The sequence below is a fragment of the Mesocricetus auratus genome, unplaced genomic scaffold (assembly GCF_017639785.1).
Source record: "Mesocricetus auratus isolate SY011 unplaced genomic scaffold, BCM_Maur_2.0 Super-Scaffold_6730, whole genome shotgun sequence".
Classification (NCBI taxonomy): domain Eukaryota; kingdom Metazoa; phylum Chordata; class Mammalia; order Rodentia; family Cricetidae; genus Mesocricetus; species Mesocricetus auratus.
Window position 1 is genome coordinate 26,240,831 of NW_024429184.1, and position 12,256 is coordinate 26,253,086.

A 12,256-nucleotide genomic window follows, 5' to 3' on the forward strand; every position below is an offset into this window, starting at 1 on the left:
AGTGAAAACAAGAGAAGCAACATGATTTATTTCACAAAACCCCCATTATGCAGAAGAAACTCAAAGTAATAAAATTGATGTTATTGCTTAGGAGACAGGAATCACACAAAGTAGAATTTAGCTAAAAGATTGCTGCCTCCAAAATACCCCCTAAAAATAGTATGCTAACCAGCTTCTAGAGATAAACACAATTTACAATGCTGGATGTAAATGTTTGTTCACCAAGATCCACCAGCCAGTAGGCCCATCCCCAAAGAACACATCTCTAACTGGCAGCTCAGGGTCACCACACCAATGTTAAGTCCTCAGCTGCCATAAAGCCCTCAGGTCTTTTGAGAAAAACTTCATTCTGCCAGACAGGCAAAATGACCCTGGATAACAACTATTTGAAAAGAAAAACACTGGTGTACTTGAAAGAATTCTGGTGCTGTGTAAAGCTCCCATCTGTATAAGTAGCCAGACTTGTAGTCTCCTGTCTTTATTTAAGTTGTTCAAGGTGTAACCTGGAACTGGGACTTAACAGAGATTTAAGGATAAAAGCTTATGTGAAATGCAAAAAGCCTACTGTGTATATAAGCTAGTAAAAATATTTGAGGCCAGCTCCTCTTCAGGTGTTAGCCACAGCTGACCTTGCTTTTTCAGTAAAGAGCTCTTTTTGCCTTTATTATCTCTAAGTGGCTCGAGTAGTTTCTCACTAGAAAGGTGTGTTGTCTCTACAAAAGTCTAAGAGATTTTTAATTTTAGGTAATGGGGAAGAATACCATTTCAAAATTAAAATACAATCCCTTGAAACAGGTTTGGAGTCCATGGATGAAAAACGTATTCCTAGGGCACGACCTTTAGCTCAATCACATTGCTGAGGTTCATGCACACAAGAATATGAGAACTGAGAACCACTGTCTTTTGTCCCCTGAAGACCAGTGTCTGGTGAAATACCGTGCAGATGTGACATTGCAGCTTACCTCCACAATGAAAGCTTTCCTCTCAGATTCACTCTCTATCTGCTTAATTGCGACATCTTTTGCTCTCCATTTAGCTTTGCAAACTACTCCAAAGGCTCCTCTTCCGACAACCTTAGTTAACAAACAAAACACCCAAAAATCAGAAGCAGGCCAGTTCAGTATGAAACAGGCAGTTTTAAAGTCTCATCAAAGGTTTAGAAACCACCATTATCTGAATTTCCTAAGTATGCATTTTTCATGAAATTGAAGATAAAATGCAGGCTTAATCTTTGAAACTAACTTCTTCATTCTCAAGTAAAAACAAGTAATACAAGAAGAAATAAAGAAATTTCTTAATCGTGATAAAAAATTAAAGGCAAGATGATGTGGTTTAGGAAAAGAAAGATAAAAGATTAAAAAAACCATATTTTTAGAAATTAAAACCAGCTTTCAAATAACCAAATAGGGGTAGGGGATGGATGAAGACAAGATATGTATGATAAAAGACTCACTACGAAGTACCCACAAAGTGTTATTGTCTGTACAATGAAATATTGTTAAGCAAGTAAAATAAACAAATCTGGCTACATGCAGCAACATGGATGAACCTCAAACACAGTATACTAAGTAAAACAAACAAACAAACAAACTCACATACAAAACCTTTGACCCTCAATACCACATATTTCAAGGTTCATTTATAAAATGTCTATGAGAAATCTAGAGACTAAGTCAGTGGTTGCCCTGAGATAAGCATGAAAACTGTAATGAATATAAATGGGTATCGGGCATCCTACCAAGGTGATGATGACATGTTTGAAAGTTGACTGTGATGGCTGACAACTGGGTAAATTTGCAAAAGTCATTAAACCACACTTCACATGGGTGAGTTTTATGATAGGCAAATAGCTTATAACTTGTTTTTTAAAAAGTTATAAAAAGACAGATCAATCACATGCCATATTATTGCTAAAACTGATGGCTATCATATGGGTACATTGCTCTGCTGTTATATTTTTAAAAATACAATAGAAAATGAAACTAAAAATTAGTTTGATGGCTGTCACATCAAAATAGACTGTTACTATGAATGGCTTAGTTACACACCATCATCTCCAATCTTCCACCTTCTATGTGGTTTCTAAGTTTGTGGCAAGGTCATTTTCTTAGGCAAAAGTCCATCTCCACTCATTAAATTTGTATGTATTTTCTACTAGTGGGCACTGAGAGAGTGCTTTGCCCACATCCCTTTTACACAGCCTCAAGAGAAGGTGTTAATGTTTTCATGTTAGACAGAAATCACACAGCTTTAAACAAACTTTTAGTCTCTCAGGTCTACATTGGCAACAAGCAGTAGAGTACAATTAATGGCAGGCAGTCCAACAATAGAATGTCAGCGGTTCTAACACCAGGAATCCCTTGGTGATCACTTCACTGTAGACAAATTTACATACACTCCTCAACAACAAAGCTGACTGCAGCCAGAATGATCAAATGGTTGTTTTTAAAAGTCTGCATTGGATCACTTCCCAGAGGCAAAAAGGGACTACACGAGCACAGAAGCTGTAACGTGGGGTGCATGGGCAACCTAGTCATTGTCCCAATTGTACTTCATAAGTCATACAAAGCAGTGTGAATATTTCTCCTATTCAGTATTAACCATAAGATAGGTGCAGTTTGAAGTATTTTTCATGAATTACAGGTAAGCAGTCACAGGGTTGTAACTTACCCATGGCACACAGTAAGAAAGTATTAACAGACAGGATCTACACCTACAGCATGTAATTATCACATGCTATGGGCTACACTCAGGTTAAAGGTAACCAGGCTGCCTCTAGGCAAAGTCCCAAGTATCCAGGCTCTTTTGGACACTTTTCATTTCCTCATCCTGGGCACTGCCAGCCCACTGTCTTGTTCTCCATGCCTCAACTAGAACAAGAAACCAGCACTGGTGATTTATACTCACCATCTAGTTTCTTTAACAAGACTGGGAAACTGGCTTGAGTTTGGCTGCATCTGCCTGTGTACTCACTCTTACTGCTAGGTACTAAGCTCACTCTGACTGCTATATAAACTAACATCTGGGCTTTTTCTTGGCAGTAAAGCGGAGATGCTTCTATTTTCCTTAGTGAGTATCTACAGAGCTCCTAAGTTAAGTCTATCTGTAGGAGTCACAGAATCAGGCACTCACAAATATTAAGTGTTCAGGCTTAGCTGTGAATTAGTGTAAAGAGTTGAAGCTCATTTTTCTCACAGGAAATTAGCAGCAAACAGGTTTCAACTTCAGGTCATAAGAAACTAAGATGATACAGGTCATTACCAATTATGAATGAATGATTGTAAAGCAATTTAATACATTCCAACCATATACCCACAGATAATCAAAGTGACTAGTATTTAGCATTCTAAAGAACATCAGAGCCCAAGTGTTATAAGTATTTGTGGGTTATGTAGCTGTCATTACTGTGCCGAGTATGCATGATTATTTATGATTCACAAGTGCCACCTAGTGATGAAACGACCACTGACTGAACTTTCAACTTAAGAGCCATGGGAACAAAATGTCAGCAAATGGATACATGATAAACTCTTCTGCTTTGAGAAATCAATTTTACAAAATAATCTGATATAAAAAACAGTTACATTCACATCTGAGAACCCATGGTCTCAAGAAATCTCCATTTCACATACACAGTTAAGTAACAGGTTCTAAATGATAGAGAAAAGCAAGATGCCAAAGTTTCATTTACTGAAACATCTGATAGATATAATTTCATGATTTCACCGGAGTCAGTTTATAAGCATGCAGCCAGTGCTTAGATAATTATATTCTTTATGCCATACAGTCCTTTCATGTTTTCATATGGCATTAGGAGTAAAGATATTAGCTATCAGGAGTAAAAAGAAGAAATTATGTAAGAACTGACTTTTTGTGAGATGAAAAAGAAATGCAAGGCTATACAGTAATAGCACTTAGATATTTTTTCTAAACTTTTTACAAAACTGCTTAAGAATGCCAAAGGCAAGCACTAACAACAGATTCTGCAGACTTCGTCAGTCTCCCTTTCCAGAACAGGCTTAGGGAGTCAATGGAAGACATCAGTTCAAGCCCTTCCCCATCCACACCCTTCCCTTAGATTAGCAGGGCAGACATCCCCACCGGATATGCTCTATAAACATGGGCAGCTTCACGGCAGAAGACCAGGGACAAGGATGACATAGAGGAGGCCCTACCCCAGGCTTCTTTGGCCCCAGCTGAACATGGAAGTGACTCAAAAAGTCTTGCAAAAGTAGCAAAACAAGTGAAATTAAAGTCTGACCACAGGAAGAGGCTGCTGAGGGGAGGGTTGAGACCTAAAAAGGAATGAGAGCTGACCAACCACAGCTCAATGCACAGTGCAGCTGAAGTTCTGAGGACCGATGATAGTCAAGGGGAAGACTGAGCCAGCAGGAAGAAAGGCCTTTTGCCTGAGGTTAAACTGAAGAGTTTTGGACTAATGTCACTGGAAGAGATTTCAAGACTATCTAGTATTGACTCAGCTGTGTAGTTATCAGTGACCACTCTTAATCCGATTCCCAATGAAAAGGAGCAAGCAAGGCAAAAATAAATACAAAATGCAGTTTGAAGGGAAAAAAGGAACAGCAGGAAATATAATGCTGGAGGCTTGGTTTGTACTGAAAGGAGAGCCTGATTAGGAATGGAATAAAGTACCCTCAAGGTAAGACCCCACTCAGCTAATTCTGCAACTAGGAAAAAGAAAATGCCTAAGAAACTTTCTTCTAAAGCTAAGAAAATGATATTCAGCAAAGAAAAACATCAAAGCATATGCAAATTAATTCCTGGAGGGGGCCAGGTTCCATCCCAAGCCTGGAGCCCAACCTGACAGCTTCGGCCAGAGTTCTGGATTTAGGTCAGGAACAATACAATAGTAACAAGGTTGTGGAATCATCATCTGGAAAGCCACTGATATCGGGTGTGTGGCAGGGGAGCCCCTGCATGGAGGCCTGGAGCGGTTACTGCATGAAGCTGTGAAAGTGAAGCCTATATTGTGATGGAGACCCTAAGATGTTGGGATGCAAGAGCTGTGTGATGGCTGCTGAGAGAAATGCAAACGGAGTGGAGACAGCCCAAGAAAGAGTGGGAGACTGGAAGAGCCACCTAAGCTTTCTGACATCAAACAAGGGGCTATGGGTTCTAGAGTTTTCCCTGCTGGGAAAGAGTTATTACAACCTAAGTCTTAATCAGACACTAGGAAAGAACTGCAAGCTAGCATCAGCTGTTACTGCATCTCTCATTGTATTAACACACTGTATCTTCCTTCACTTGTTCTATAAAGAGCCACACATCCCACAACACACGGAACAGAATGAGTACCGTTTACTACTAGGAATGATCAAACAACATGTATACTATTGCCATTATAGGACTTAATTAGTTAAGATAGTGTACTTCCAGGGATGGAGAGATGGCTCAGGGGCTAACAGCACTGGCTGCTTTTTCAGAATCCACATGGAGGCTCACAACAGTCCATAACTCCAGTCTCAGGGGACTGGGCCCCTTCTCACCTTGGGGACACGTATGTGGCACAGATATATATGCAGGCAAAAAACTTGTGCACATAAAATAGAATATAAAAATAATCAGATTGATAATATAAAACAACACCTTGCTGATAGAGGAAATTTTCACAATTGGAAGAATTAAAAAATAAATTCTTTTGTAAATGTCAATAGCTTGGTAGCAAATTTTGTTTTCCGTATTGAGAATATAAAATGTCAGATCTTCATGAGAGAAACTAGTCTGTCTGAACCATGAAAAACCAAACCAAGAACATAAAAGAAAGTTATGACCATCGTTAAAAGGGCAAATCAATGTTGCAAACTGCAGCTAGTAACCCAAAGAGTGACACAAAAGGCAACCCTTGAGGTATAGTGATAAACTGGGGGAGACAATTACAAAATAATAAAAGCCACACTTTATTTGCTACCTCATTGTTGGGGAAGTCTTATGCTAATAAAGCACTGTCTGGCCAATAGGAATCTAGATAGGTGGGGCTAGGAATCCAGGAGGATGCTGGGTAGGAGAAACACAGGAGAGTCAACATGTGACGCCATTGGGGTAGGAAGTCCGGAACTATTCTCCGGTAAGAAACATACTTAGATTAACAATTATGGGGTAATTACTTAAGGCAGAGCTAGCCAGTAAGGGACAAACAAGGCCAACAGCTTCATAATTAATACAGTGTCTTGTGTGTTTATTTGGGACTGATGCGGATCTAGAACCAGGCTGGTGCGGCAGAGCCCAGGCGACTGGCGGGGGATAAACCAAAGCGGTTAGCAAAGGAAAAAGCTTCCCTTAACACCTCATTTCTAGTTCAAGTTCAAAAAATAAAACGAGCCTTGCTGACTGTATTCATAATTGAATAACATAATTTCTATATCAATTTTAATTTCTATACTATCATGAACAATTATTTTCCACAAAAACCAATTTTCTTAATGTAGAGAACATGTCAAAGTTGCAAATATCTATACCATCATACATGTTAATTAAAAATGGTGAACCTACAAATAAATTTCAGATGCTTTATAATCTCTTCTTTGTAAAACCAAAATAGAGAAATATAAAGACACTGATTTTAAAAGCATTTCTTTTTAAATTAAAATGTTTTAGGTTCTCTTGTTGCATGCATTTTTTTCCTGTGGTTAGCTCTTTTGGTTTTCAAACTATTAATTTAGCTTCATAAAACAGAATCAAATTTAATTCAATTAAATAGTAAGAAATTAATAAATGAGAGATGGTATATAGAATATCATCATGCAATAACTACTTAAAGACACAAAAAACAATTAAAATACTAATTTCTATGGCTGTGACGATAGCTCAGTTGGTAAAGTGTTTGCTCCACAAGTATGAGGACCCAAGTTCAAAACTAGAAGCTAAATTTAAAACATTTGATGTAGTGGAACACATTTATAATGCCAGTACTGGGGAGGCAAAGATGGGTAGAGCCCTGGGGTTCACTGGCCAGTCAGGCTAGTCACTTGGTGAGTTTCAGACCAGGAAGAAATTTTGTCTTAAAAGAGGGTTGATGGCATTTGAGGAAGACACAGGTTATCTGTCTTCTGGATTCTACAAACGGGTATACAGGTGTACCTTCCTACGTAGACATGAACACACACACACAGGCAGCCTAATTCCTTAAGTATTAAACAGTACTCCTTTCCTTCACACAAATAAGACTAAACACCTAAACTAAACTAGTGGAAAAGGCTGTATACTGTTGTGCTCTTATTTTAATATTAGATGATGCATTTTAATTGTCTCCTCTCCATTTATTTAGTTCAGTGACTATGGCTGTCAGTTTGGGTTGGCTCTGTTCTATGCACTGCGTGAATGGACCCCTAGCTATGCTACTATCATTCTGGCAAGAAATCTGGAACAAGACAGAACAAGCATAGATCCTAAATTCATTAGTTAGAACGTAGTGTCTCCAACTATTCAGAGCCTTAATATCTATTAATAAACAGTCACAGTGGAACTGCTGACAAGACAGACTTGATAACATAAAAGTGAAGCTTTGTTTTTTTAAAGCCTGCCATAAAATGTCTTCACCATCAACATCTAACTCTCTAGGACTGTAAGCCAAAATCAATTCCTCTTTAAGTTGGTTTCAGTCATGATAATTTATCACAGCAATGTGGAAGCAACTAACACCACACCTACCCACTTAATGAGCCTTTCCTTTAAATGATATGCTGAGATTATCTGTTCATAAATTATCCCCGCAGCCATTTCTTTATTGTAACCACTCTGGATTTCTATGAGATCAGTGGCCACCAGTTCCACATAGAGGAACTTACTGATTATTTTTGGAGATCCATAAACAGCCATTAACAAACCCATTGACTTAGTTTATTCAGGCCCTTCTCTAGAATCAGTTACCTAATAGTTAATGGTCACTGCTAAAGTAGTATAGTTTAGCTTTAAAAACAAAACCTTTTCTGAGCCTCTTCAATAAAACATAAGCACACACATAAAAAGAGTGACTGAACATGTCCAATATCCTTAGTTGTGGTCAACGTTCTGGGGCTCTTTTACAGAGTAACCCTATAAATACAGTCTATGTACTTAAGGGAAGGTCCACCAATGACTGACGCACTCATAGCACCTGGCTTTTACAGAGTCTTTCATCCCCGCTAAATCTAAGTATTTGCTAAGTAATATGGGGTAGGAGGCAATCAAGACTGCGAAGAGCCAGATCTCATTTCCTGTGTAAATGCTGACAGGCAAATTATATAAATTAACCCTTGGTTACCACATATAAGAAAATCAAATGTGTGTTGAATTCTCATAATTTTTGCTGTGATAATTTCATTTGCTGGCTCAACGAATACTTAAGGTGCTATGCACTGGGATTAGAAATATAAACAAAACACTTTATACCTATCTAAGAGGGACACACAGTACAATTTCAGGTAAGAGCTAAGAAGGACAGCAGAAACAACGGCGTCAAGCTGCTTGGGGAAAACTCTCTGGAAGGGACATTTGAGGTGGGACTTGAATGGTGAGAAAGAACCAGTCATATGGGCTTTGGAGGAAGAGCACTTAAGGCAGAGGAACAAGCACAAAGACAATTATTCACTAGTGATATTTCCAACCAACAAAGGTGAATTTATTTGGCATCTACATTCAATCCTGCCTCCACTTACTGGAGCTGCTGCGAGCCACTCAACTGTCATGTTATGGCTTATAGTTACTCCACATCTACAACTTTGACATCACAATTCTGAAAATGCAGCTAATCCTAGGACTCTTTCATTGAAAATGTTACACATGTAGGATCAACCTCTATGAAGGGAATCAGCATTTTGTATCTTCATTCCTAGAATAAGTTTCCATTATGGAGTACTCCAGTGACACTGTACATCCAGAGGAAAGAACAAAGGGCTCATGAGTGAGAAAGTCCAAATTCCCAGCTCTACCATTGGCAAACCAAACTCTATGACCACTAGTCAGTATCTATAAATTGGGTTTGCCTACCCAACTACATTTCCTAGGAGATATGGCTACTGTCTCAGAACTTCTAAACTTCCTGTGGAGAAGAACAGAATACATGCATTTGATTTGTGCAACTGGGACAGTATCTAATGATCTCATCCAATCTCTCAGCTAAAGAGCAAAATCACAGGTGTCCAAAACGAATGACTTGCCTAAATATGTTCTGACATAACCAATCCAGCACCTAATTTTCTACATACTCAGTTTAATACATTTTTCACCAAACCACATTGTTTTAACCATCCCACCCTCAATGCAGTCTACAGTTCTAATTATTTTCCACTAAAGTACACGAAGGTTAAAATCTGAATGACTTTTTAAAAAATTAAGTACCCATGTAGATTTCTGAGGCATAGAACTGATATAATTTGACAGCAGAGTTAAATTTTGAAAGTGAAGAGACATAGTACTAAGACACAACAAAGAAAAGCATCTGCTGTCTTAAAACGTGTACCTACTAAATGATCCCACATCTGGTCTGTAGGTAGAATTTTTTTTTTTTTTTTTTTTTTTTTTTTTGGTTTTTACAAGACAGGGTTTCTCTGTATTGTTTTGGAGGCTGTCGGTCCAGCCTGGCCTCGAACTCATAGAGATCCGCCTGCCTCTGCCTCCCGAGTGCTGGGATTAAAGGCATGCGCCACCACTGCCCAGCTAGAATTTTTTTTAAAGAACAGCTTCCACTTATCTTTGTATAATGCTGATCCCATTATATTGTTATTGAGAAATAAATAACATGCTTCTCTTAACTCACTTTTTGTGTGTTAGGATTGAAGCCAGAGGCTCAAGCATGGTGGGCAAGAATTCTATTACTGAGTTACACTCCAAGCCATTATTTTCTTAATTTAAAAGGTGATATACTTGTCCATATAAAACACTGAAAGCAACGCAAGATTGTTTTTGTGTTGGGTCATCCTTCTGCTTTTCTATTTATGATTTAAACTAGAAGTAGAATGTAAGTTGAAAAATAGCCCATGGTGCAATATCAAGAATATGAAAATAAACTAAGCACTAAAATGAAACAAATTTCAAAACTGCACCAGCTTTGGGGTGAGAGCATCAAACTGATTACTGTTTCCCTTAGCAACTTGCAGGCCTCAATGAAGCAAGAATGTGAAAGCTTTAAAAGGAATCAAGCAAAGTAAGTTGTGGAAACAAGTGGTAGACCATGAAGTACAAGCTATTATTATATGACAATCTGTAGTCTCCCAGCACAGCAATTCACCAGAGTACATGCAAATGCTTACTTAAAAACTGCAATTCTTGCATAATGACTCACTCAAGTTTTAGTCTTAAAAAAGAATGTTATCCATGAAAGCTGCATCAACTATCCACTTCTGAAAAAAGGAATTTATCTTAGCTTCAATGGGGAGGGGAGGGGGGCACACATACAATATTTTCCTCTTCAAAAACAGGCCTTCTTTTAGCATGTGACCTTAAAGCAGGTCACCCTTCTTCTCTGGAACGTGTTTGCTAACTATGTGTCAGACACTATGCTGGATTTTCTGCACACACTGCTTAACTGGATTTGTCACACTGACAAAGTAGCAATTACTCCCTCTTACAGCTACGGAAACTAACACTCAGAGAGCAGAGGGAGACAAATCACACAGTGGTCTATCCCACACACTGAATCCTCTGTCTTAAACCTTGCTCTTTCCATCACACTTCTTGTAAGACAGTCACATTCTCAATGAACAGCGATCTCTATAAAGTTCCTTTTTGCGATAAAAAGATGTGACTTAGTAATCATCTAAGGTAAAAATGTATTTGCTGAGTGTTTATTAGCTTGCAAGTCTTAACTCCTTACTGCATTAAGTAAAAGTTTTAAAGACAACTTTGAGAGTGTAGATTTCAATAAACCCCACACTACCATAGAGAAAACATAAAGTGTTTATAAATAGGACAAATTCATAGTAACTGCATGAAAGTATTTCTAACCAAAGTTTTAACGAGTTCTAAACTGCATTTAAGTATATACACACACACACACACACACACACACACACACACACACACACAGAGAGTTTTTCTTTTGGAAATACGAAGACTCTTAGAACTGACCCCACTGTGGATGTGAAAACAGGTGATGTATTGAAGACACTCTGAAACGTTTGTTCTGAAATTCAAGCTGAATTATTGGGCTTTTCTAACAGCAATGTCTGGTGTAGTGTTATAGTCTGTCACCATAATCATCACCTGCCTCTTCAGAATGTGCCACCTTCATAGCACATTTCAAACATCTCTTCATAAAAGACTCATGTCACTTAAGAATGGAAGTCATCTCCATTAGCCCAAGAGAAGACAGAACTACTCCATGGTACCAGAAAGAAGAATCCCGGACGAGGGGAAGCTCCCGTGAGACGCTTTCTTCACCAGCCTGTCCCGAGCATCCTTTCGTGTTCCCCACACGGCAGCCCTGGCCTTAAACACCACGACCGGGGAACCGAAACTCCGCGGCCGCCAAACTCTGCTCGCTCTACTGCGGATCACCGAGCAGTTGAGCACACAGGCAATCAGGTACAGAGTCACACACGTAATCAGGTACAGAGTCACAGACTCAAAGCGACCGTGAAGCCCGTCCGGAAGCCGCCTCCCGCCCCCGACCCGAGGCGGCGCGGGGCTGCAGGGCCCGGCCGGCCTCGCTCACCTCTTCCACCTCGATCTCCTTGTAGTCGATCTCTTCGAAGTTGAGGACCTGCGTTGGCGCCTCGATCATCTCACTGGCAGAAGACGAGGAGGAGGACGAGGCGGCGGAGGCTGTCGACATGACGGCGCCCGGGGGGCCGCGCTCGCCCACCCGCCCGCGCGCCGCCCTTCAGCCCCGAGCCGCGCCGCCCCGCAGCCGGGCGCTCCGTGGCGCGGGACCGACCCGGGCCACCGCCGAGTCCCGGCTTCGGCTCCTCGGCGCTTTCCGTCGCCGAGCCCCGCCCACCGCACTTCCAGTTCCGGTTTGGAGTCGGAAGTGGAGGAAGGAGGCAACGCTAGAGGAAGCGGAGGGGGGCCTTTTGTGACTTGGAAAGAGCGAGAAAAGCCGGGTTAGGGGTGGAGTGGAAGAGGGCGCGAGTGGCGCTGTGGGCTAAATCTCGCGAGACTTTGCTTGGAGGCCCTCGGCAGCGGGAGTGTGTACCGCGATACCTGACGCGGTGACGTAATGAAAATGCGCGAGCGGAACAAGAGCGAAGGCCGTCCGGTTGGTCGCGCTGGAACAAGCGGGAAAGATGAACTCTGTCTAGGTTTCTATTTTGAGTTATGT

The 12,256-nt window shown here is 40.3% G+C and overlaps 1 protein-coding gene across 2 annotated transcripts in view; it reads right to left on the minus strand.

The window, feature by feature from the left end:
* Nucleotides 1-12,036, minus strand: part of Map3k7 (mitogen-activated protein kinase kinase kinase 7) — a 57,588-nt gene extending 45,552 nt beyond the window's left edge. The window contains exons 1-2 of one of the 2 annotated variants that reach the window (XM_040740574.1): nucleotides 11,651-12,036; nucleotides 963-1,073 (exon numbers count right to left, since the gene is read on the minus strand). In XM_040740574.1, coding sequence (XP_040596508.1) covers nucleotides 963-1,073; nucleotides 11,651-11,770 — 231 coding nt within the window. In that variant the 5' untranslated portion in view covers nucleotides 11,771-12,036. The remainder of the gene's footprint in view (nucleotides 1-962; nucleotides 1,074-11,650) is intronic. The other variant, XM_040740575.1, reaches the window with a different exon arrangement.
* Between the last annotated feature and the right edge of the window lie 220 nt (nucleotides 12,037-12,256).